The sequence below is a fragment of the Ornithodoros turicata genome, chromosome 2, assembly GCF_037126465.1.
Source record: "Ornithodoros turicata isolate Travis chromosome 2, ASM3712646v1, whole genome shotgun sequence".
Lineage (NCBI taxonomy): Eukaryota > Metazoa > Arthropoda > Arachnida > Ixodida > Argasidae > Ornithodoros > Ornithodoros turicata.
In genome coordinates this window covers 62817320-62844947 of record NC_088202.1, presented here as the reverse complement: position 1 = coordinate 62844947, position 27628 = coordinate 62817320, and the positions used below count along the sequence as shown (strand labels likewise).

Below are 27628 nucleotides of genomic sequence, written 5' to 3'. Positions count from 1 at the left end.
TTAGTCATAGGTCCTAATGATTGTTCTCAGATGTCGTAAAAATAACCTCTGAACACCCGCACAGTCCGCAACGTCCGCCTCGAGAAGAAGAGGTGGAGAGATGGGGGTGCTGCACACTTGCCCCCACCCCCGGAAGCACTTTGCACCCCCACCCCCTTGGAAAAATTAGTTGGAAAGTGTAGTTGGGTAACGTCCATGATTACGTTTACGTTAGAACGTACTGTGTGACAGGGCCCTGCACCATTCTTCCTCCTGTATTAATCACGTTTCGAATAGACGTTAGTAATCTAGCTCTTGACTCGTCCTCCTGGAAGTACTGTATTGCGCCCTGGATATGCGTCCATTTCAGTGCTGGGCTCTAAATTGACAGCTGCGTGCCCGTGCGTGTCCCAGGAATATGGAAACACCTTGTGATATTTTGTCCTATGGCAGTAGGACATGAAATGCTCGATGTTTATGCATTGTCGACCCCTGTGACTCGTTGCTGTGCTGGATGACTATACGCAGTACCGGCGTTTACTTTGCGCCTCCATGGGGACAAGTGTGAAATTTGCGACCCGCCCCCCGTAGTTTTGCTCCCCAAAAGGTGTCTTTTTTTGCTCACGGAGCAGATACTCCCTCCCCTGCCCCCTCCCCTGTAGACGCCGGCCCTGACTATACTTATCCCGTTGATAAATCGAGGTCACAAGGAGCGGCGTGTTCGCCCTCCCACTATGTCAAAATTGCTTGGTCCATGGCCATATACCGCCCACCAATGCTCTGCCCTAAGAGCACCACTAGCCTTCTCAGACACTGCGGCACTTTGAACCTGACTGTGAGGTGACTCATTATTCCATTTCACCACATTACCGCCAGCAATGGGGTAAAATACCGTCGCTAGAGATAAAACTCCTCAATCATCATCGTTCAAGATAAAGCTCTTGGTATCCAAGGTTCATCGTTGAAGCATGGGTTCACTGTTGGGAAATAGGGTTGATAAAGCAAGCAGGTAGTGAGTATTTTGTGCCGTGAGGACTCCTTGATGAGTCGAATGCATTCGTCAGTCTGGGGTTCATAAATCGTGCGTTAACTTAAACGTGTTCAGCTCTCCCATCACAACTATTCGCATGGCTTTTAAAACGACTATTCTCATAGCCCTAGTTCGGTGCTATACATTCAACTCAAACATATGAATGTTTCAAAAATAGGAACACATATGTTCGGTGTTACATCTGTGTGGAATCAAGGCGATAATCAAGGCGTCTGTGTTACCCGAATGATTTCTGCTGTCTGGACGTATCTTAGTTAGACAGGCTACTGGTAGGCAAACATGAATAACATATAAGATATAACGTAACATAACATAACACAACATATAAGATATAACGCATAAATCATAGCTCAGAAATTTGCGCGCAATCCTGCGACCTCCTAATAAAACAAAAATGAAATATGACTAGTGAAAACAGTACGTTAGTTAAAATATGGCTCTTCGTTGGCGCCCTATGTGTTAGTGCATGTGCTTTCTCCTAACATGCAAGAGGTAATTGCACCCCTCGAGCGTGTTTCGTATCATAGCGATGGCTATCCTCGTGTCAAAACAACCTGTACATTCCTTTTCCCTTTCACTTGCTGCAGTTCAGCCCCATCAGACCATTTCTATAAGAATTTAACGGAAAAACTTACTTGGTAGGCGTGTACTAAGTTCAAGACCGACGTACCAGTGGGTATCTGGCACAGATAGACGGAAATCCTAGACTGAAATAAAAACAATAATGTGTCGAAAAGGGACAAGCTGGTACTGCATTTTGCGCTAAAAGGCTTAGAGGTTGCCCAAATTTCACGAGAAACCGGCCAGTCAAACGGAAAAGAGGAACGGTAGTTACGTTCCGGATACGCTAGCAGAGCAAAGCAGAGGCGGAGGAGGAGGAGGAGGAGGAGTGTCGTTGGGAGGAACCCCAGAGGTCTGCCTGCCTGATTAGGCGGGATGTTTCTCGGGAAGGGAAAGGTGGTGGAGAGGAGGAGAGGGAAGGGTGAAGTGGAAGACCGAGCGGAATCCGCTCGGGGGGAGGATAGCTGCGTCCATGGGCCGACTTCAGGGGAACTGTGCCGGCATACGCCTATTACACATCTGAGGGAAACCCAGGAAAAACCCCAGACGGCACAGCCGGCCCGCGGATTCGAACCGCGGACCTCCCAGTCTCCAAGCGCACGCGTTACCGCTGCGCCACCGGAGCTGGTCACACAAAGCAGAGGCAGGGCTCATTGGCCACGCATTTAGAAGTGTGTTCGATGCACCCGATTGGAGTTCTACACACATGCCCTATAAGCTCCGTGCACCTCCCAGGCAGCGCGACCATCGTTCTTCGTTTTGCGTCACCTGTCGAGAAAAGACGCATTACTGACGGGGCGAAGGCGAACGGACCGGGTAGGATGTGCATGTGGGCGGATGGCGTCCGTGAGCGAAACACTGCCGCTCGCTATCACGTGCGGATTTCGTGAAGTGTTTGGGTGTCCTAACTTTTTTCGTGGAAATACTATTTAAAACGGGATATCTTTAGTGGACGCAGGACACGTGTACGATATCAGGGAAACCGCGTATGAGGGGGAAATTGAAGTCCCTGGCCGCTGCATACCGCAGACGCGTCTGAACGATCTACCGAGGTCTGTTTCCATTTCGGTAAGTGCTAAACAATACCATGCTGTTTAATGTGGTTAGTTAATCCTAAAGACATTCACTGTTCCATCATTATCTCGCACGGCACATACGTGGCGCGGCCTGCGACTGCTCTGCTGGAATTGCCGGTAAGTGCAAACATGCAGCGGTGGTAGCAGTGTTCATGAATGCTGACAGATCGTTCACCCAAACAAGTTATGCACGAACGTGGGGTGTCCCGAGTAGCAAAAAAAAAAAGTGTACCCCAAGTTTACAGAAGTAAGCTAAAAAAATCAGGTTAGTGCATACATGAACAGCTTTAGCTTCGCGTTCGACATTCCGTTTAATAATGTTTTCTTTCATACCACTCTGTATCGAAAGGGCATGACGTGAGGCGCGTTTTAAAGTTTTTCGGAGACATTTTCTGTCCATTAAATGATATGTTGAGAGCGGTAGAGAAAGTCAAGGCCGAATCTCAGTTTCAGTTGCGTGTAGGCAGTTCGCGCCCCCAAGTACTACAGCTTTTTGACTGGGAGCCAAGAATTAATGAATTCCCTCGCTTTTATGTACATAAAAGTAACTCAGCACGATTCGTGCTGAAAAAGAAGAACTATACCCAAAGGTCCGTGCTGCGACAATTTTAATTAGGTGATTTCTTATACAAAAACTATGTAGCCATTCAGAAGCAAAGCAAGACGTATTTGAAAGGCATTTAGCAGTGAAGCCAGAAGACGTCGCAGCACTTTCAATGAGAACCTTGAAAAGCGAGTGGAACAAGGAACTTTTAGGAACTTTAGGAACTCTAGGAACAAGGAACTGTTATTTTTAGTCCGTCCGACTCCAAGGAACTTCTTCCTCGGACTAGTGCATTACTCGCATTACAGCCTATAGGCCCCGTGCGAATGCAACTTCAAGGCCAACCAGGGCGCCCCTGCCGGGGAGTGGGGCTCCTCTGGCGGGTCGCTAACTGGCTGCTACTGCAGCTAGTGTACGCGTTACTGAACAGTTTAGAGAATGGTGGGAATCAGTAAGAAGATATGTTGTGTTGTGGGATGCAGCACTACATACAAGAACTCACCGTGCATGAAACTTCACCAGTTTCGAAACAAACCGCACGAAAGAGAACGTCGTGAGGCCTGGATAAGACTCGGCAAAAACAAGCAGATTTACGATCGCTTCGTAGTGCGATCGTAGTGCGAGATTTATGTCGTTCATTTTATTCTATTTTCAGTGATGGCAGAGTTAATCACGTTATTAAATTAAAATTAATGATTAAATATCAATAAAATGAAATATTAGTTCAATAAATTTAATTAAGGTATAATATAACTAATTTTATAAATTAATGCAATATAGTTAATTCAGTAAATAGTTTCCCGATTGATTTATTCAATTAAATAAAATTAAATGATTGAATCACAAATTAAAATTGTCCCAGCATGGATCTTTGGGTATAGTTCTTTTTCTTTCACCAGTCATCTTGCGTTACTGGTATACACACTAAGGCGAATAAATTCATTAATCCTTGGCTGACGGTGAAAAAGCCGCAGTTCTTGGGGCCGCGTACTTTCACCTCCGCTCTCAACGTATCATTTAATGGACAGTCAATGTCTCCGAAAAACATTAAAACGTGCATGACATCATGCCCTTTCGATACACAGCGGTGTGAAAGAAACATGATTATATCGGAATCCACACGAAACAACGAGCTGCACAGCTTCAACTAAGAACGGCATTCGCCCACATGCAGTGCGTACACCGTTTGCCCCGTCAACAATGCGTCTCTTCCCGCCAGGAAGCACCGGGAAGTAAACAATAAGCACACGAGCCTGCGTGTGGAAAATTTACTACTCATCCTGCTCTACCGTATACATACGCTTTTGAGAGGGTCCTTATTAGCTAGTTCGTATCAACAAGGTTGGCATCGTACAAATGCTGAAACATCCAAAAAAGGTGTCAGAATGACGTCTAACTCGATTTCAAATCCATGTTTCAACACTACTTTGAGTTAACGATGACGTAACATTACGTTGAGTGCACCCTAATTTTCTCTCGCAGTGTTTAGTTATGATGTGCATGGACATCACACCAGCCATTTCGGTGTAGTCGGCGGAAAATGCCGACTGGACGTGATTCAACTAGGATTAGCGTTTCGCAGTGCTTTGACATTATCTGTGAGAAAAGGGGTTCATACACTCCAGCAGTTACAGAGGGAAATGCTTACCTTATTCAAGTGCTCGCTTTCTAAATTTAGAGCAACGTCGGCCGCCCAGGCACATAAGAAGTCGTCCCCATGCTCACATGCCTGAGATGCCATCATACTGAGAGGCGTATTTTTAGGAAATGCTTCTCGGTTGTTAGCATTGTACATGGCTGCCTGTAAAAGACAAACAGTGAAGTTGCCGACTTAAGCAGGTTGCTGCTGCCTGAGCAACAGTGCACTGACTGTATAAGAGAGCACGTCGTTCGCACGTTGACTTGCGAAGAGACTTACTGTGATACCTTCGGCTACCGTGAAAAGTAGCTTCGGAAATGGAAATCTGACATGTTGAGCCCTGTAGAGGGGAGTGAGGAAGAGAGCTGCTTTCACCTACCGATATGAAAAGCGAAACTTTACTTCGTGCAGGCACTGCGTGGTGGCATCATAACGGGGAAATTTAGTACGAGGGGTACAAACGGAACATCGTACAATTAGTTGGTGATACGGAACTGTTGACAATCCAGTGTGAATAGCAGCGTGCTCAGAGAAATATTTCGGGAGGGGCTCTATTGGAACCTTACATGGGGGAAGGGGACTTTGCCCTCGTTTCTCTTTCCCAAAAGCACTCCCTAAGGTACCAATTCGGGGGGTTTGAACCCCCCTCCTGGTTACGCCACTGAGTGTGAACTTACGTGAAGACGGAAGGCAACCTGCACGTGCGGGTCTGTCTGGTTGTTTTCTGTTTTCATATGTGTTAAGCGTGAACCGCATGGCGCGAAAAACTGTCCGAAAAGTGTCTGAACCGAAATCGGGACCGAACGTTTTTCTGTGCATCACCGCATACCACCGAAATGCACTCCGAATTTCGTCCGAAGACTTCTGACCTTGGGGAACATCGCCTTTCAACCATCCAGGTCAATGAGTATAATCCCTGTATGCATATGCTTCGACATCGTTGCTATGCTTCTTCCGGGTGAATGGCCATTGGGTGCTTCTACTTTTAGGTTGGCTGATGATGATGATGATGATTGGGAGTTTAGTGGCACAACGACAACGAAGATCATAATGCAACAAAACTCTGATGTGTTAAATAAGTTTAATTTTAAAATATACTGATTGTTTTAAATGGATACAAAAAGTATTGAAATATTCAAAGGGTGTGTAAATCTCTGCATAAAAAGAGAACGGAGACACTACAACTCATTAATGATCCCTATATCTCTAAAAAACTTAAAAACATTCTCAAAGGAAACGACACTATGGCACATGATACCGCTGAGCTGGTCTTGGATGCATCGGTGTAAATTTAACTGTGATCACCGAAGCTCTCTTTGAGAAGTTCAAATTCGTGCTGTATTTCAACAGCAGGGCTTTCTCGTACTTCAACAGTGAAATATCGCATGATATAATAGGTTGCCAGGGAAGGAGCATTTCGCTCCATTGCAAAGAAGACAGGTTGTAGCTCAGAAAAGCGTAGTGTTCAGTGTCGCGTTGTAACCGCAGTCTGAAAGGCAAAACAGCACTGTGCTTGTTAATAAACAACCGTTCAAAACGGGTGCCCTCCTCACAGGGTAAAGGAGGATACCCTCTTACCCTCAGACCATACGACACTGCAAGATAGGCTTTTCCAAGAGAGGAAACACCTGACATGCTGGAGGACGACTTCTGTGACAGAGAGTCGTCGTCCTCCACCTCCATGTTTTGTTGTGTTTCTTGAGACGAGACCTGTATGGCCCCGTCCCTCAGCTTCACAGGAAGCTGAGGCAGTGTCCTGGCTGCTCCTCTGGCAAGCCAGGGAACTTGGAAGGGACACTTCCTGTCCTGTCCTGCTTTTCGTGTTGGAGGGTGTGGGGTGGAGGCTCAGACGTCAGAGTCTCCACTGAAACTCTGAGTGGTGCGCACCCTTGCGCACCACTTCAGAGAAAGTACCTTTTCTTTGAAATTCAACCTGTGCCTTCGCCGCCCTGTATGTTATGTTTAGTGCCTTTACTTTCTAGATTTGCTTCTCCTCTTGCCAGCGTGGGCACGACCTGGAGTAGACTGCATGCCAACCCTGACAGTTTGCGCAATTTAAGGCATTTTGGCACGAGTCAGAAAAATGGTTTTTCCCTGCATATTTTGGGCAGACAGCCTGACCTCGACAGATTTGCGAACCGTGCCCAACCCGTTGACACTTAAAGCAGCGTCTCGGGTTGGGGACGTACGGTCGCACTGTGCAGCTGACATAACCTGCACTGATGCTTGAATGCAGCTTATGGAGTTCAAATGTGAGAACGACATGTGGTGTGGGTATTTCTTTTCCTTCTCTGCGGATGATGATCCTCTTAGCATTGGGTCCTTTAGACTCATGGTCCTTTAAGCCCTCCGTCATCTCAGAGTCAGAACATGATAGCAACTCACTGGCAGATATAACCCCTTTCACTGTGTTCAATCTACGATGTACTGTGACAGAAACTGGGGTTTCTCCAATGGTCTTTAGTGAGGAGAGCGTTGTACTTTGTTGCCTAGTTTGTACCTCGACCTGTATGTCTCCAGTGTTCAGTTTCCTGGCGTTGTAAGACTTCCAAACTACTGTCTCTAGTGTCTTACCCTAGTGTCTTAGCCACAAGAAATGGGGACAACCCTGCAAACGACTTCGTTTCATTCTCTGCATGGATGACTAGGAATTTAGGAAACCACGGTTCTTGGCCGCTTTCAAAGAAGCTCATCGCAATGTCCTCGGTGCAGTGCCGCTTTGGGCGCCGAACAGTTTTTTTTTTAAATTTGATTTATCCACAACGAGTGAATGTTGAATTCGGTGCAAAGGGTGTGTCGGCCACCACCGACCCCAACCAAGGGAACGTGTCCCACACGCTAACACTTGCCTGTGCACTATACCCAAGTGCAGCTTCTGTAGGGTGAAAGACTGCCCAAGGCTGACCCTTGCCGCCAAAGAAGGTGAAAAAGGAAAGGAAGAGGCTGAAGAAGTAGAGAAAAAGAAAGCAATGAAAAGGGTGATGGCGACTAGCTGAATAGTCCTGACCGGGCCTTCCAAGACCAGCCATCTATGGGAAGCAGGGGCCAAAGTGGTGTATTGCTTTCCCAGAGGTGCCCCGAGGGGTCCAAAACAACCTCTGGGTCCACTCAACCACCAGGATCCCCCTTTCCCCAGACACGGGAAAGCCACGCACAGCTATACGTGGGGGTCTACGGCTCCCACGGTGACCCAACCACAGTGTAGGAGCGGGCTACTGCGACAGGCACTGCCTGCCGGACGATGGGGGCGCTAAGTTCCCGACGCCGGGGTTTTTTTTTTCTTTTTTTTTCGGTTGGCGTCACTTCCTATTTCGGATGAGAAATCTGGCTTGGAAAGATCGGGCCGAACTCGGCCCGGAATTCTGCTCTCCGAAAAAAGTTCGGTCCCGAATTCGTTCCAGAAAGAATTCGGACGCTTTTCCTGCCATGCAGTTCACACTTTATAGTACTCAGCTTGCAATGGTTCGGTATGAGGTGTGTCTAGAAAGTAAGCTCCGTTTGCATATACAGTGAACCATCGTTTTATATGACCCCTGTTAATCTGACATACTCGCTTTATGACCGTCTTTCTCGGGAACCGTTTCGCTGGCATGTAAATCCCCCTTGTTAATATGACAATCTGTTTATCAGACAATGACCAAGAGTTTTGTCACAAGTAGGGTCAAACACAGGTATTATCTTCCCGCTATTATGACCGCGTCACGTGACCCTCAGAGTAGCCCCAGGGAGAGGCTATCTCGTACCTCGCTCAGAGGGTGACACGTGTTAAAGGGACTGTCGCATGCAGCAGCCTACAAACCGAAACTTTGATGTGGGTGCATCACCCGGCCGATAACATCCACAACGGTGAAATTTCACCGCAAAAAACGCCATATTTTGCATGCAATTTGAGCAAACGTGCGGCAAGAGCAGACGACGGATGTTGGGGGTATGGCGGAAGTCCTTCGCATAAAAACAGACAAAACGTCACACAGAAGCCGGGCGAAGGAACCAATCACCGCACGCGGAAAACAATTGCTTCGCATTTCGCTTCGAGGTTCCCGCGGTCGATGTCTTGCAGTTTTGACGGCTGTATTGTGGAATCTCGTTCGTGCTGTGTATATAATTAAAGATGATCAACATATCGTTTGCCTGTTAGAGTTTGTAATGCGTAGCTATATACACGTACGGCGACGCAAATATACGAACGCTCAGTGGCAAAACACCGGTGCGCCGCTGGGAGTATCTTCGTCTGTAATAACTTTGCGCTTCCAGATATAAGTCAGTACCAACAGCACTAACATCATTCACAACTGACACCTCTGTGAGCTGTTCACACATGCTGTACTCGCTTCGCTCACGGCGAGCGCCTTGTCAGATGGTGGCAGTGTACACACAACATGGATTACGAGGGAAACAGGTACGTATACCCATAGGTGTACCTTGCTTGCATTATTCGCAAGTTGTTGACACCCCAGCGCCCAATCTCTATTCAAATTTGACAGGGCGCTTTCGTGAGGAATTGCTCAAGCTTTGCATTTCTAAGACGCAGTCACCATCAGACATATAACAGAATACTTCCAAAAACGTTTGTTCTAAATTCTTCTCTAGTGCATTATCAACTACTTCTGCAGGGTGCAGTTGAACAACAGTTACAACATCAAGTTTGTATCTAAGTCCACCTTGCTTTAAGTGTGACCACGGGTAAGGACCTCTTCCGAATTTGGTGATGGCTGCACCGTTTTTCCATGCCCTTCCCCTTGGAGCTACAGGCAGTTGTGTGAGCCACGACAAACAGGCAGCAATGGGCGGAGAAAGGAACTGTGAAAACCTTCCGAAGATATTTAAAAAAATTAAGATTCTGAAAGTGACTAATGTCAGCTGACAGTTACTTTCTTAGGAAGGGTACTTACTTACAATTAATTACAATTAGTAATTACTAATTAGAGTGCCTTGCAAGTTGGGCATAGCTTCTTGACTCTCTATTGGCATGACAATGATGCAGCCACAGATTGTGAGTGTACAATTACGAGTTCTTAAAATGTTCACACTTGTGACGACGACAATAAAGATTCATTCTTTCATGCACCATCTTACATGGAAGTGTCGCGAGCTGCGAAGCATTCGATTTTGGAATGGCCGATGGAAACGGCGAGCCCAGCCCCGGACAACACCTCAATCCCGTCATGATGTCAAGTTTACTACCGCCACCCAAAGCCCTGGACACAACTGCGGCCGACACCTGGCAAGAATGGAAAAAGTGGATCATGGAATTCGACTTATTTGCGATGGCGACACACCTCGCGCAGCAGCCTGACACCGTGCAGGCAGCCGCCTTTCTGATTTGCATCGGAGAAGAAGGTAGGAGAATTTACAACACGTTCGCGTTCGACAGCCAATACGATAAAAAGAAGCTGAAAGTGCTCAAGGAAAAGTTTCAATCCTACCTGAAGCCCGCTGAAAATCTTACCTACCATGAGTATGTCTTCGGTAAACGAGACCAGAAACCGAATGAGCGTTTCGATGACTGGCTTAAGGATTTGAAAGCAATGATACGCAACTGCGAATATGGAGATCTCGAAAACCGGATGCTTAAGAGCAGAATTGTACTGGGAACGATAAACAATTGCAACAGAAGTTGATAACTGAAAACCCGACCTACGAGAAAGTTCTCGAAAGCTGCCGCATAAAAGAGCGGTCACAAGAACAGTTTAAAGAGATTTCCAGCGACGCAAGAAAGCCCGAGGCATGTGCAGCTGTAAACGTCCTGGAACGGAAGACCTCACACTGCCCCAGATGTGGATACCTGGAGCACCGTACTAATTATTGCCCTGCAGCAGGCAAGATCTGCAGCAAGTGTGGGACTTTAAACCACTTCACCAAAGTTTGTCGCAACCCACCTGAAGAGCACAGAACGAAGCACAGAATGAAGGGTCACACAAGGAAACCGGCAGCTGCTCGCAATACCCATGAAAGGGAGAGGGTGAGGCAACTCCAAAATAGTCCGCACACTGAAGATGACAGCGACGAGGATTATTTTTTGGATCATTTGTCAATCGGGGGCGTAAGGAAGCATGATCGCTGGTCAGTAACATTGCGAATTGAACAAGACGACGTGCACTGCAAATTGGATACTGGAGGCAACTGTTCAGTTATCCCATCAAGACTTGTGAAGTTGCTTACTGCAAAGAAGGTTAAGAACTGCTCAACAACGCTCAGTACGTTCTTCGGACACTGAAAGAGAGCTGTAGGGAAAGTGGTTCTACAGGTGCAGAATGCTGGTCGTTGTATTACTGAAGACTTCTACGTGGTGCAGGAAGACGTGCCCACTACACTCAGTGGATCGTTGTGTGAATGACTCTGACTGCTAAAACGAATTGAAACGATATCAGAGACAGAGACCAATCCACAAATGTATTATCCAGTAGCAAAACAGTACGACGGTATTTTCCACGGATTGGGAAAAGTAAAAGACGTCGTGTGCAGCATGAAATTAAAGCCTGGAGAGCAAGGCGTTCGGCCTACCAGGAAGGTTCCAGTCGCTATGAGACAGAAAGTATACGAAGAATTGAAGATGGAGCAGGATGGTGTTATCTCAAAGGTTGAGGGACCAACAGAATGGTCAAGTTACATGGTGGTGGTGGTTAAACGAAACAAAGTCAGGATATGCATTGATCCAGTCGACCTCAACAAGCCCTTATTGCGAGAACACTATCCTATGATGACGTTAGATGATGTAATGGAAAAAGTTGGTCATCCGAAGTGGTTTTCGACACTTGATGCTGCTTCTGGGTATTGGCAAATACTACTCGATCCTACAAGTTCTAAGCTATGTACTATGAGCACGCCGTTGTGGCGCTACCGCTTCAACAGAATGCCTTTTGGTATATGCACGGCTCCTGAAGTTTTCCAGCGAATAATGCACGACATCTTGCATGATTTGAAAGGGGTGCAAGTCGTCATGGACGATATCCTTGTCTTGGGTGACACAAACGAGGATCACGATGAAAACCTTCGGAACGTGCTGAAGAGGTGTCGAGAAGTCAATCTCAAGCTGAACCCTAAAAAGTGCCACTTTGTAAAAAGCGAAGTGAAGTATCTCGGACATCTTCTCACGGTTGATGGCGTGAAGATAGACCCCGAACGAACAAAGTCCATAGAAGCAATTCCGGAGCCAACCAACGTCAGAAGTATTCTTGGGAATGATTAATTACCTGTCCAAGTTTCTCCCGCGGTTATCAGAAAGGGCAGCGCCACTACGAGAATTACTGAAGAAAGACGTAACGTGGGTATGGGCGGAGAGCCACCAAGAAAGCCTTTGAAGACCTGAAAAATGGTCTAAGGATGGCACCCGTAGTAGCATACTATACGCCGACCAAACCGATCACGTTATCGGTAGATGCAAGCGAGACCGGTGGTGGCGCAGTGATACTGCAAGATGGCAAGCCTCTCAGCTATTCATCGAGAACGTTGACTGAGACTCAGCAGAACTACGCTCAAACAGAAAAAGAAATGCTAGCGATAGTTCATGGATGCACAAAGTTTCGCAGTACCTATTCAGACACAGTGTAGTGACGGTGGAAACGGATCACAAACCTCTAGAGAATATCTTCAAGAAGCCACTTCATCATTGCCCACTGAGGCTTCAGCGTATGCGGCTCTTACTACAAGCCTACTCGATCGAAGTAAAGTACATGCCAGGAAAGGAACAAGTTCTGTCGGATGCTTTGTCAAGGTTTCCAGACACCCAGAGGATGGTCGAACTTGAAGAAAATGTATACGTGAATGCTCTGGAATTCGTGCCTGTCTCACAAGAAAGGCTTCGCGATATCAAGGAAGCGACCCATACACATGACTAGTTACAACAGCTAAACAAGTATACGACCTCAGGGTGGCCCACTACAAAAGACAACGTGCATCGTCTAGTTAAGCAGTATTGGTCCTATCAAGAGGACATTCATCTCGAAGACGGAATATTGCTTCGATCAAACCGGATCATAGTGCCGAGAAAATTAAGGAGGACTGTAACTAAGTTGCTTCATGCTGCGCACGCAGGAGTAGAAAAAATGAAAAGAAGGGCGCGAGAGACAGTATGTTGGCCCGAAATGAATGCGGACATCGAACGAGAGTACAACGAATGTCACCAATGTCAAAAATACCAAGTGAAAAACATCAAGATGTCATTACTCAGCCACGAAGTCCCCACATTACCGTGGGAACGTGTCGCAATGGACTTGTTTACTCACAATCAAGAAAAATACGTTGTGATGGTGGATTTTTATTCCTTCTTCGAAGTCAAAAAGTTGAGAATAACAACTGCAAGTACCATCATCAAGTTTTGTAGGACGACATTCGCAACACATGGCCTGCCAATTGCCTTGATTACCGATAATGGTCCACCGTTTTCCGGCACAGAATTCAACGACTTTTTAACCAGAATGCAAGTGAAACACGTCTTGCGTTTCGAAACACGTTATGGCACGGGTACCGTACCATCCAAGATCAAATGGGAAGGCCTAAACAGCGGTGCGCCAAGCAAAACAACTTCTGCGGAAGACAAAAACTGAGGACGAATTTTTCTACGCAATCCTGGAGTGGAGGAACACTTCAAGAGATAACATTCTCAAGTCACCGACACAACGACTCATGAGTAGAACGGCAAGGACTCTCCTTCCCACGAGTGCAAAGCAATTGGAACCGCGAGTCGTTCCACCCACAGCTGTAAAAAGAAGACTGGAAGAAATACAAAGACAGCAAAAGTTCTACTACGATCGATCCTCCAAGAGCACACCGGATCTTGAAAGAAACTCCAACGTCACATTCTACGACACCTTCAGCAAGACGTGGGCGCCAGCAGTTGTTGTAGGCAAAGCCAAAACACCGAGATTGTACATTGTACAGATGCCTGAAAAGTCTTGTGTTCGCACCCGAGAACACCTTCGAGAAGAGAGAACATTCACAGCACCTTCAACTCCAGCCAACAAACCAAGAACAGAGAAGGTTCTTGAAACCGCAGGAACAAATCACCAAAGCCAAAGAGCTGAAGCTCAAACCTCATACAGGAGGTGAAACCGTGAAAGGAGGCTTCCTAAACGCTATCCGGAAAACGACTAAGTTAGGGTTTTGTTGTTGTGTAATCTCCTTCTTTTCTTCTTTTTTTTCTTTCTCTCTCTCTATATATACACGTACACAATTTTTTTGTTATATCTTGGAAAGGGGGATGTAACATGGGTTACGACTGAGGAAGAGGAAGTCAGACTGTTGTGTAGACGACGACGACAATAAAGATTCATTCTTTCATGCAACATCTTACAAGAATCGGGCAACTACTACTAATATTTGCTGTACGTTATTAACATAAGATGCGCGGAATGATAAAGATGCATAAGCACAACGTTCTTACCTCGGTCAATCCGGGAAAGATGGTCGGCACAGCGCCCACTTTCAGTCTTTTTCTTTTCGGCGGTACACCGAATCTCTCTGTCAGGACGTCACTGTCCAGGTACGCTTCGTCGCAAAAGTGGACCGAACACACGCGAAACAACGTTTTTACTTTGGTCCCATGGGGTTGATGACACGCCATTGCAACTTCCGCCAACGCATCGTCCCGGTCTCTCGCCGAAGTATTGCTGCAGCTGGGCGCACTGCAGCGATTGCCGCCGGGAATTGTAACGCAATTCGGTGATGATTGTAACGCAATTCGCAAACCGGGGTGATGATTGTTAAAATTTAATTTCTGGACAACGACGCCGATTTTTAAAGAAATTTCTCGCAGGCCTACATTTTAAAGTATGTGCAATCGAATGGTGGCGTTCACCAAAGCAGCCTTCTATAGGCTACTATCCCTTGAAAGAAGTAGGGCGTCAGGGTTTGAGATGTCCCCTGAAATCGCTGGCATCGGGGTTATACTCATATCGCTTTTCGAACAACCGAAGTGCTTAAAAATGCAGTCACACTGTGCTGTTGTTTTCACGTAAGGATGGCCGCAACAAAACGGTAGAGGGATTTGGCAGTCGGAATGAAGAGCGGCGTTACTCGAAGGAGGCAAGCCAAGCCCTACAGGTTGCGTTGTTATTTTTTGAGCAGATAAACGTCGATAACGTGTCCGCAATTGATGGTGCTATGGTCCATTTAGAAAAATTAATGACGGAAAATTATTTGACGTGGTCAATCTTAACAGATTTTTCAGAAAATAAATCATAATTACATCGGCTTTTGTTGTGCGTAGCGGTGTGTCCGATCCGTGGAGGGTACGTTACACCTTAATATGACAATCCGCTTTTTGACCAAAAATCCACGGGAACGGCAGTGGTCATGTTAACGAGGGTTCACTGTATTGCAACTGGCGGTCACCGTTGTAGGGACGGTTGCGAATTTTCATACCCGCACTCTTGCCTAGTCCCGCGATTGAAAACACCCTCTCAGACAGGGTGCTTGTCGCTGGCATACACAAAACGCACCATTTGCTGCGCACTTTTCGAGCGAAGAAAGAGCGACAGGCAATCCACGTGCAAGGACCACGTGCTATGGAGCGATGGAGCTGATTGGTGTAGGCCTAATCCGTTGGCCAGATAGCCTGCTATCCTATCCTGATAAGGCGAAGCTCTCGTCATTTCTGCGCTTGCAAAGTGCGTACATCTTGCTTCGGTTCATTTGCATAGAGATATTCAGCTATGGATATTTGAGAGCACGTGTGTGTTTTTAAGGGTTTATCAAACATGGAATGGCTTTCAACGACGAATATCTTCCGTTCAGCTGCCTAGCCTCTGCGTGAAATCGCCTAATTAAAGAATTAATTAATGAATTTTAGGTAATTGGTGATCTTGTAGTTGTACAAGATCACCAATTACCTAAAAGTGCGCGTCATTTCTGCGCAATTTCCAAGCGCAGAAATGACGCGACCTTCGCCTTATCTGGATAGGAAAGCAGGCAATCTGGCCAACGGATTATGCCTACACCAATCAGCTCCATCGCTCCATAGCACGTGGTCCTTGCACGTGGATTGCCTGTCGCTCTTTCTTCGACGAAGGCATACCTTGAGCTTGAGGGAACGATAACACACGAAGAAGTAGACAAGACGAGGTCTTCGTGTGTTATCGTTCCTTCAAGCTCAAGGTATGCCTTCGTCGAACTTTCACCAGCTCGCTTGCATGCTCACCCTTATTTCAGCTCTTTCTTCGCTCGATTGGTGATCCTTGTAGTTCTACAAGATCACCAATTACCTAAAATTCATTAATTAATTCTTTAATTAGGCGATTTCGCGCAAAAGCTAGGTAGCTGAACGGAATATATTCGTCGTTGAAAGCCATTCCATGTTTAAGAAACCCTTAAACACACACGTAGCTCAAATATTAATCGCTGAATGTTATAAGTCGGAATGTTATAAGCTGAAGTGTTATAATTGGTGGTCTTGTAGAAGTACAAGGTCACCAATTACCTAAAATTCATTAATTAATTAATTCTTTAATTAGGCGATACTTCTTTGATACAATATTCGCCTGGCCATATAAGTCAAATGCAAAACGGCATCTATTTTCTTCCGCTAGTTTTTTGAATAAAAAATTTGTAACGAATTAAAAAAAAACATCCTGTATATGGATAATGACCAGTGTTATGGTGTTGGCGGATGACCGGCAAACAACCTGCAGGAATTGAATAACAAGTTTTCGTGGAGTTCTACCTCGGGGCAGGGGGGTCAGACTCGCTCAAAAAAGCGTGACCACAAGGGAGCTGCCATCCGTTGGTCATGGAAGGCGTTGCCGTTAGTTGGCTGCTTCATTCCGCTAAAGTTGACGTGATCGTTTTCCTTAATTCATCGCTTGCTATCTAAATTCGGCGTACTATGTGGGTATCTCAGATGTATTTGTTAAACAAATAAGCAGTGAATATTTTCCCGCTACATCACTTGCTTGTGTGCTGTAGTTCGTTCGTCACTTTATTGTCACGAAACTCGACAGACCAGAGAATGGAATAGCGGGTGGTTTTGTTTTTGCCATTTCCGGTTCCCGTTCGTTCGCAGAGCAGCATCAAGATAACGGCTTACGGTGTGTATTCACTTTGTCACAGGTCACACACACACTTTGTCACAGGTCACAGGCGCTTAACATCTTTATCTGTGTTGGTGGAAAGCAAATGGTTGGCGGTGTCGCAAGCAGGTAATCTCATAGATAAAATATGATTCACGTTCGATATGACAACGTTTACTTTGCCATTCCGATAGCACTACTCAATTCTTCACGTATTCCGAAGGTTCGTACGATACTCAACGCAATATCACAGCTTGCCTGGCTTCCTACACTGGACGTCGTTCCCTCTATCGGTTCGTTTCCCCGTTTGTTATGATGATGATGATGATCATGATGATCTTGGGACCGTTCCCTTTGTATCGGGCGGACTCAGCAGCACGCAACTGCGAGTCCTGCCGTAGTTTAGTAGTAGTAATTTAGTGGAGGGCACTGGGTTTACTTTCTTATCCCACGTGACTGCACAGGGTTGGCAACAAACGGAGCAGCTCCGCTGCAGTTAGGGGGCAGGAATTCGTCCACTAACACTGTCCATGACTAACGGATGGCTGCGCCCGGGCGGTCACGTTCGTGTATAAGAGAATCCTGTTGACGGCGCGCCAAGTACGTTCTCTAGAGTCTTCCTATATTATCTCTATGCCTCCAGAGTCGACTGTGAAACGAAACTGTGAAGCATAAGCAGCATATCAGTGACGAAGTTCTTACTGCTAAAAACACGACAAACAAAGCCGGGGACATTCATTCCAAGATGCAAGAAAAACAAACAAAAAGGCTAGGTACGAGACAGCTTTTTTGTGGAAGTCTGATCAAAATGGGTTCATTATACAGCCGCGCCAATTATTTCAACATTGGCGGCGGCGGCGGCGCTTCGGCTCACCCCTCTAGTTCCAACACAGTTTCGAAATAGCACGGCGTCCTCCGGTGTTCCGTGTTCTAGTGGTGTCAATCCACAATACAGTTTGTAGCAATGTGTTTTGCGGTCTTATTCCTGTGTTAACGCGATTCTACGCGTGCTGTTCTGTTTCTGGACACAGCTATTATCCCAGCTATTATCCCACGAACAATCTATGAACTGCGGAACTGGAATGTGCCATGAGTTGGAGTAGAAGGAGTATAAAGAACACGTTCGGGCGCCACAGGATTTCGAGGACTGACAACAGAGAGGATTACGTGCCACACAAGCGCTTTCCGCTTCGCTGTAATGTTTTATGTACTGTAAGCGGCGAAAGAGGATGCTCATCATGCAATGGTACGCACTCATCGGACTCAACGGTGTGTTCGTTTTGCTTCAAGTTCGAACTTGGTTTACGGTGTGTCAGCAACGCAGTGGGCTTTGTATGCACAGTGCACCCATCTAACAGATATTTGAATAAGTGTTTTGTGTCAAATAAAGATTTCTTTTAGAAAGTCAATTCAGTTACTTTAAATACCGAATAACTGCGGCAGACGTGATATCCAGTAGAAGTCGATAGTAGTCAGGACTGGCTGAAAGGCAAGCCTGATTGGCCGACTGGCTATGCATAATATGTACAATGTCGCAATTTCATTTGTCGTGTGCTCAGTGTTGTGTGAATCATCTCAAACTATGGGCCCTTTGGGGTGCTGTTGGAGCCTGCTGACGTCGTGACCGGGTAGCGCGTCGCACTCGCTCCACGCGCCCTCTCCTTCCCTCTCCACACACCGCGCATACGCACCGCGCTGCGCGGACAGACAGACCACGCCGCGACTCTTGCGTAGCGAGGACTAATGCTAACGCATTAAAAAAAATCTTGAGGATGCATAGGCATGCAAGGTCCAACTAAAGAGGATGTGTACTTACTTTGTCATTGTATTCTGGACGTTCCGACATCATTACTAAGAAATTGAATGCAGCTTGAAACATTCCAACATACAAAAGTTGTTGCTGGTAAGTCTGTACCAGGACATGGTCAATGAGGGCAGGTAGATCGTACACACCGAACTGATGGAAACTGAAAGAGAGATAAAGTAAAACGTGGATCACTTGATAGCCAACATTTTACTAACACAGTTGCTTTCTCGCGTGACCATGCGACGGCATTAAAAAGAAAGGAAAACTGCAACTTAACTCACTCACCAAACTAACTTTGCTAAATCCTAATCTTGTAGCACCAGCTTGGTTGTTCCATTGTGCACCGTTTACAAACATTTAGTATTATCTTCGGTAGAACACATAGCTTTTCTACAAACAGTGATGGTCACCCACACATAGGGTATGGAAAATGTGTCAACATTCCAAGTCCTTCCTTTGTAGGAAGAGCAGTACCTATTACTGAGGGGCAGTAATTATTGTAACAGTGAAACGATTTTTTTTTTACCTGACCGTATCCCATGACCCAAGAGCGATCGCAGTACAAGCTAGTGCCTTACACCCACTTCTAGACATGGATGGCACTCAACATCATACCACTTTGGGCAATATAGCATACTTTCCGTGAACGCAGATTCGCAACTACTGAAACTACCGTGGTGAGATTATGGATGACAAGCAGGATGGCAAACCGAAACATACCGCTGCGTACCGTTCGTTCCGGTTCGAGGATGACGGTTCAGCTCTGGTTCAGCTCGGGAGAAACAAACTGACGGTTCGTACCGGATGAAACCAGTTCCGGCTCTGACGTTAACACAGGCGCCATTTATGACTTTTAGTGTGAACTGCTATCGGATTGCCCTGTGCGTGCCGTTGAAACTGAAGTAGACCAGGGTTGAGGGAGGCTCTGAAATCTTGTCTTTTTTTTTTTTTTTTTTTTGTTACATCCGCGACACCGCCCAGATTTGTGATTAGGGAATTTTGCTTCCTAGCTTTATGCTAGTGGTAAGATTTTCTGATGAATCACTTTAGTTCTGAAGAATCTTGTGCGTGGAGAAAAATTTGGAGGTTTCTCAAAGCAAGGGAGGAAAAAAGAAAAGACGAAGAAGAGCTGCGAAAATGTAAAAGAAGGTATTGTGGCCATTCGATTCGGGATTTTGAGACAGATTCAAGAAATGGTCTGTAGCGGCGCCACCTGGAAACATGAAAATGGCAGAGATGACACGATAGAATGTGGTTGGGTGGACTTTGTTAGTCATAGTTGGTATAACAAAACTGGCAAAACCAAAACACCGAACGGCGGTGTAAACACATTGACGGCTTCTGAATGTAAGCCCGCGTTCAACATAATAACTCACAGTGCTTTTCAGTACGTACCTTCGAGCAGCAGATCTCGCAAATTTCCACTTTAATCGAAAACCTTTGAGTCTGTTTTCCGGTTTTGCTCCGGAACGAAAAGATAACATTAAGGTTTTCGTTCTATTCTGATTGGCCCAAAACAGCGGTTTTCGGTTCGGTTCGACACCCTGGTTCTAGGTACTGCATTTTAAATCTCTATCCCTGTTCATAATTTTCCAGCTCAGACTTTAGTATGATCAAACATCAACTCGAAAAGAAAGAACGTATCATACAGCTAGGACTGAGAGTATGTCGGAGACGCAGTGTAGCGGTCTGCGTGATAAAAGCAACTTACGAGAAAGCCCAGAAATCTGGGCTCTCCTGAAGCGATGCATTGATCGCTCGTTTCCCATATAGTGTGCTTCCCCTGAAATTCCCTATCCAAACATCATAGCAGTTGTCAGCGAGGAAGAAACCTGGAAAGAAAGAAACGCTTCTTACAATATCCGTCATCTGACACTTGCCCCCTTTGCACCCCTTTCTTTCGACGCTTACCCACGCATTGGTCTGGAAAGTCGAGCACGAACGCGGTGGAGTCGTCAAGAAACCCCGTAGCGAGGAGGACAGCTGTCTTATTCTTATTTTTACAGTCTGTTCTTCCTGAAGGTATGCGGTGCATTTCAATTATATATCCGTCTTGCGTCGTTACAGGGTGGCGCTCGAATCCATATCCTTTTCCTCTTATAAAGGTCTCCTAAAGAAACGAAACGTGGGAGTTACAAGCGCGGGTTAGTGCATATCATGGGATCTTACATCATGTGCATATGTACATATACGTAGAATATATGTGATGCAAAAGATTTACAAAAACGATGCACAGAGGTAACCTGTTATGTGAAAGCAGAGAGGCTTGAACGTTTAGGCTCTGTACATCTATGTGGGGTAAAGCTTCTTGGCCCATGATCATACCCAAATCACCAATGCACTGTCCTAAACCCTTTGCTATCTTTTGTAGGCAATGTAGTAATAGCTTCACTGTAAGGTCCATCGGTAAACCTTTCACGCAAGTGCTTTTACCAGTGAGGTAGAGTATCGCATGTGCAGATGAATCTCCTCACACATCTTCCCCGAATTAAGCGTCCGCCCTTCTAGTTGTAGTTTAATTGGTAGCATCCTAGGGTAGAAACCTGGTGTCGGCACAGACTGGCTTTGTCGTGAACTATCAATTTACATTCACCAGTCCACATGTGTTGGATGACGACATAGCGGTGCGTTGGTGGCCAGGTGTGCCCAAGAAATGACGACTTCAGTATTCTTCATCGTAAGGCACCCTAAATCCTCTTAAAACATCGCCTATGCCTGCGCAGTCTCCAAGCCATTCACTGACGTTTAGAAATAAAGCCACATACTATTTCAGCGCACCGATCGGGATCGTTATGGTGGTGCCCCTTCTGGATCATTTCCTCGAGCTTCGACATCAGATGCGGCATGTCTTCGGAATCGGCATCTGTCGCGCAGTGTATTCGCAGTAATAAACAAGATACAAGGATTACGAGAACACACGTAGATCGGTTCATTGTAGCACCACGGAACTCTTGCGCAAATTACGGTAGAGCACTACCAGTACATCACACAAAGTAACTGCGCCTCTATTTTTAGTCCTGTACAGGTGGCGAACACGTTTCGCAGCAGGAGGGCACGGTGCGTGGGACGCAGGTCGCAACACGGAAACGACTAACACACGAACATGAGAATTACGGGACGTGCATCAACCCCACAGGGAGTAATGGCCCACGCATTTGGAAACGGCTTAACATGATAATATCAAGCGAATTGCCTCAGGACGAGAGCCGCCGGTATTTCGAACAGAGACTGTTCGCTCAGAAGAACAGTCTCTGTTCGAAATATCGGCAGCTCTCGTCCTCAGGCAACTCCCTTCATGCTTCCTTGCCCTTTTGCTGGATTTCTACCCTTCTAGGTTAACATGATAATAGGTATCATCACTAGTTTGACAGCGAAGAATGCGAAGAATATCAATACGACGGAGGAAATAACATGAATAATTTCTCGATGAATATTTTGATCCACAAATAAAAGTCAAAGGAGAGTTGCGCGGTTGCCATTTTAAAGGGCTAAACTGAAGGTAAAATATACGTGTCTGCGTGAAAGAACTCGCATTTCAGAACAGAGTTCCCACGTACCACACACCGTGGTCAATGTTCTAATGGGTCAGGGTAAAAGTCTTACGTTCAACACCATATTTCATTTCGGTATCTCTTATGCATTCCGAGAAGTAGCGACTACCTTCCTACGTAAATCCAGGTACGGCCAAACTAACGTAGGAACCCACCAATTAATCCAAGCCACATGTAGATCAAGAGGATAAAAAGTACACAGTCGAGCTTGTTAAAACGTCGTCAAGAAAAGTAATAATGAAAAAATGAAACAAGAAGTCAGATTAACTGTTTAATACGTTAGCTTTCAGGCAGAGCCTGCACTTTTTCAGACGAAGTGTCTGAAGAAGTGCAGGCTCTGACCAAAACCTTGCATATTAGTTGCTCTGACTTCGTGCTACATTCTTTCGTTATTATTTTTCTTGACAAGCGATGTGTACACTAATTCTAATCCAGTAAACCATTAATATTCCCAGGGCATCCCAACATGATCGCGAACGCCCTGAATATCCGGATATACGCGCGATACCCTTGGGATGTCCCAGGACGGCATTCGCGTTTCGGATTTCCTAAGTAAATACCAGCTGTCCCAGGTACGTCTACAAAACATCGTGCTTTGGATGTTTGGAAGAAGAAAGTATAGCCTGCAGCCAGATCCCAGAGATATCCATGTATTGAACGTCAGAGGAACGTCGCCAAGACGACGTGTGGTGATATACGAATAACTTGGTGTCGTTTGTGATATCTTGTTCCGACAGCAACTTTTCCTTGTGCGGAGACCAAGCAAAAACTAAATATGGGGAAAACAAGTAAAATCATTATGTATTTCTATCGTTCGCGTGCTGCCCATGCAAATGATTTCTCAGTGCGTAGCACTCGTCACACTACAGAGGAACTCCATCACTTTTGGAGCTCCACTCAGCAGGTAACCACATTATAGACAACAGCTTGAATTCAAAACACAGTATTTGACAGGAAGGAATGTCAGAAACGTTATTGTGTATACCTTGTCTCTGCAGATAGACGGGTTAATTCCGGCTTAACATAACAGTGGAAAAGGCAATTCAAAACCTAGACGTTTCGCCGCCTGTACAGGCGGCCTCATCAGTACACAATAGCCCGTATTCACCAGCCGACTTAAATCATTGGATTTGTGACATTGGGTTTAAATCGAGCACGTGATCTCTCCGGCTATGAAGAGCGGTCCAAATGGTTGACCACAACGCATGTGCATGATTCACATTGTCACGCGGTGGTTGTGGTGAGGGAGAAAGCAGCAGGGCGACAGGACTGCGAAGAGTAAGGGTCCCGTTTTTTCTTTCTTCTTTTTTTTTAATATGAGGTTGTTAACGGAATCAATCAGTCAACCTTTGTCAGTCCCATGAAAGGAGGTGGCAAACCCAGTCCACAGAGTGATATTAGAAAGAGAAAACACAGGTATGGCTAATCGCATCCGGCTTCCGCAGGAGCATGCCTACCTTTTTCAAATTTCAGGAACTGTCGGTTTTTTTACTGGGCTGGGTTTGCAATCTCCTTTCGTCGGACTGACAGTGATTGCGCTCAGAATGTCATCAAGCGCTATGCTCTTGATGCCCGGAAAAGCATGATGTTCGGCTATTTTTTCCGATGGGATAGCTCCTCAATATCCCTGAAATTATCGTGAATTTGAGTAAATTCGGCACGCTCTTCACATTGGTTGTGTAAGAAAGAGTCCTTTACTTGGCAGATTTTCGGGTTCAGTTCGCAAAAATTCACATAATTAAACTTATACTCGATCGACCTTGACTTGGCAAATTTCCGACTTTCGAAATTAAAAAAAACATATTAGACTTACGTTACCCGACATTCGCTTCAGGAGGTGGCAAAAACCTAGTAAGAACAGATGCTGTTGACTGCATGGCTCTAGGTGGTGTACTTTTTTTTAAATTATAATTCAATGTCACGTTTTCTGGGACACCCTGTATATCCACACTGAACACGTGAGCTCAGAAATAAACTATGCCGCCATACAGCAGCTGTCAATAACGTAAAAGAACGATAGCTACTGTTAACGTGGGTCCATGTTCTTCCACGTGCTTGTGTGTTCAGTTAGATATAGACAGTTGCACAAGCAGGACAAATCTGTACCCATGTTAAAGGTACTGTAAAGCAGTAGACATGCATGATATGCCGGTGATATGACTAGAGACTTTGTTGCTTCTAAATACCATATACGGAACCATACGACCGACAACGCGTTATAAATATTTTTAATTTGCCATGAAAGGTGCGGCGTATTGGAGCGGTGCGACGCCTGGTGTCAAACAACCCCCTGTACAGCGGGCAACACTGAAAATTGGTATTACACACTATGACATCGGAACTTCGTTATTTTAGTAACCATATTATTAGTTTTCCTGTTTACCTATGCATTCAGAAACCCCTGTTAACAGTTTAAACTTTTAACCCCTGTTTTTGCGAAGTAACCCAGTGCATGCCGCTGTTCGATGGGGGCTCTCCCTACATCTCTGCTGCGCCTGCGCGCTCCTTTTGTTCGCGGCCTCTTTCGAACGAACAAACTCTCTCTGTGAACCTCTGTGAACAAACAAGTCCCGACGCTGTCTGGCTTCTTGAACGTCTGACACATTTTTTTCAACGGCTTAGCATTTCATTTCAGTTCGCTTATCCGTTTATCCTGAGATGGGGATCGTTGTGTGGATTGCAAGGGCGGATTTTATGCTGGATTGTGGTGGATTGTTATGTCGGGCCCAGTGTTATACGCATGCAATGTGGTTGCCGCCGTTTGTGTCAGAAGTACGGATTCATTTCGAATACCTAGTACAGTGTTCCCCGTAACCTTTAATTGTAATTTTCTAATTAACTGCACCGTCGATTGGAATGAAAGTTGCACAGTTTTTTTCCTGGTGACTTGGATTATCGAATAGCCACACTAAATGACATTTGATCGGTGCTGCTTTACAGTACCTTTAAAGCAAGCTGTCTTTTCTTTTAGATGGTTGACAACTGTCATGTGTCCATGTACAATTTATTCATGCACTCATGTTACAGTTACGGCAGAACCACATTTCCATTTTGATGTTGCATGTACCAGCTGACTACTATTGTAATTGTCAATACCATCTATTGATGAGTCTATAGGCTATGTTTTCTATTCATCTGGAAGGTGCTATATGCACTAATTGCAGTTGATCTAATTGATCTAATTTTCAACTTTAAGTGCAGTGCATTGCGAGCAAGGGAGCTTCAAAGTTTCTGTACACACTGCCCTTTATCCCTGTGCAATTCAGCTCTATTGCAGTACGACACCTCAAATATATTAGTGGATTCAGCATATGGAATGCAACAAGGACTTGTTTCCTTGTGCGCCATTGGTCACTTATGTTCTCATGTAGCCTTGGCAACTAATTCAGCAGGATATCGAGCGTGCACCTTCTACGAAAAAAGTAATCCTTTTGGAACTACGTAATAGCCTTTATTGTCGCTAAGTAAACAAAAAGCTCACGAATACAAAGTTGTTGTGATGAATGAGTCCATAAAACATGTTTTTTAGAAAGGAACTCCAGAGTATCTGTGCTTATACGATGCACGAAAGCCGTCAGTGATTGGTCATGGTCATGGTCATTGGCCGGTTGGCTGTGGCTGGCCGTGAAATCGCATGCACTCATATGAACGTCTCTCGCTTCTAGGAGTAGAATGTGTGTGTTTTGCGATTTCGAACTTGCTTTGGTTGCAGTCTGTCAACGAACGCAACGCCTTCGGCTCTGTACGCACCGTGAATATTTGTGTAGGACTTTTGAGTTAATACGATGCTCCAAATAAAGGTGTATGTTCTCCAAATTTGCCTTAGTTGTTCTGAAATAAGGAATAACCAACGTCAGGTATGAAAACCAACCTACAGTTGGCGATACAACCAACGTCAGGTATGAAAACCAGTAAAAGTCTATGGCGCCAGGACTGGCTGAAATGCGAGCAAAAGTGAGGGACTCCTGATTGACCGAATGGTAGGCACCATTCTTCATTTTCATTGGTTGCATGCCCAGTGTTGCCTCAAATATCTCAAACTAAGGGCTCTATGGAGACCTTTGAGTGGGGGCCTAGCATATTGTAGACAACTCACGTGACCGCCGGCGCTGGACCAGTGACTGAGGACTACCCAACTTTTTTTTTCTAATTTGTGTCGCAAATGACGTAGAATGACGAGCGCGACTATCTTGGGCGACCTTCCTGCTTTCTGCTCTGCTTCCCGTCTTTTGTTGTTGTTTCTTGTTTCTCTTTCGTTGTTTTTTGGTTCGCGTTTGTTCGAATACAGTGGGAGTTACAGGAAAATGACGAAGTCTTGGCTGTTTTTGTCATATTAATTATTTTACTATGCGACATAGTTTCTGCAAGCCATAGGTACACAGCATATGTGCAGTAACGAAAACTACATGACATCACTATTGCTCCGGAACTGGCTTGAACAAGCCTGATGACGTCGGACTGACTCGGGCAAGGACTCTGGTTCGGCGGGCTGGAGCTCAGAGGCTGCAAGATTAAAATTAGGATCAGATGTAGAGATATGCGTGCTGAATGTTGCATGATCAAAGTGTGCAATGTAAACACAAAGACAAAAACTGGCATAACGTGCGAGAAAAAAGGAGGATTATGGTATACGGTTGTGAGGAGCTCGCAGCTATGGGGTGTGATGAGTAACCTAAGCACAAAAAATATCATTTATTGCGCTACCCCACAGTGATACATCAAGGCTGAATACCCAGACAAACATTCATTTGGAGCTATACAACACAGCGAGTAAGTTAACAACGTCGGATAAGACTTGTCGAGCTGAATCACCTAGAATCACAGACTTACCGCAGTATCATGCCTTTAGACAGTACAACGCGAGCAAATATTCTCCTGGTCCTCACACTGGTCCACTGGTCACACTGGACACTGGTCCACGCCGGTGAGGAGATAGCGATTGCTGGAGGACGGGGGCAGCGGACCCACTATGTCCAGATGGACCATTTCGAAGCGGGCGTCCGGGAGAGCGAAACGTCCTAGTGGGGTCACAGTGTGGCGGCGAGTTTTCGATCAGTGACGCTTGGCAGCCTATCGCATTTTTGTCCAAAGGCCTGAAGCCCCCCGAAACCAAATACAACACTTTCGGACGGGAACTTCTCGCGGCGTACTTGGCCACCTTCGCCACTTTTTGTAAGGTTGCGCTTTTACCATCCTGACGCACCACAAGCCCCTCACGCACGCCTTCCAGTACGCCAGCAGCTGGTATTCTCCGAATGAGATTTGGCGCCTACCATTCTTGGCTGAATTTTCGACAGACATCGAGCACGTTAGGGGGTCCCGCAACGGTCCTGCCGACGCCCTCAGTCAACTTTCCTCCATTCCAACAGTCACCGACCCCTCGTCGCCTGACGTCATAGCCGAAGCCCAAGCCCA

General features: G+C 45.8%; 1 protein-coding gene across 1 annotated transcript in view; it reads right to left on the bottom strand.

The window, feature by feature from the left end:
• The window catches only part of LOC135384708 (lipase 3-like), a 39539-nt gene that overhangs the window by 11785 nt on the left and 126 nt on the right, over positions 1-27628 (bottom strand). Inside the window, exons 2-7 of the mRNA XM_064613897.1 lie at positions 20574-20678; positions 20374-20494; positions 18672-18822; positions 5130-5225; positions 4860-5012; positions 1666-1737 (exon numbers count right to left, since the gene is read on the bottom strand). Coding sequence (XP_064469967.1) covers positions 1666-1737; positions 4860-5012; positions 5130-5225; positions 18672-18822; positions 20374-20494; positions 20574-20678 — 698 coding nt within the window. The remainder of the gene's footprint in view (positions 1-1665; positions 1738-4859; positions 5013-5129; positions 5226-18671; positions 18823-20373; positions 20495-20573; positions 20679-27628) is intronic.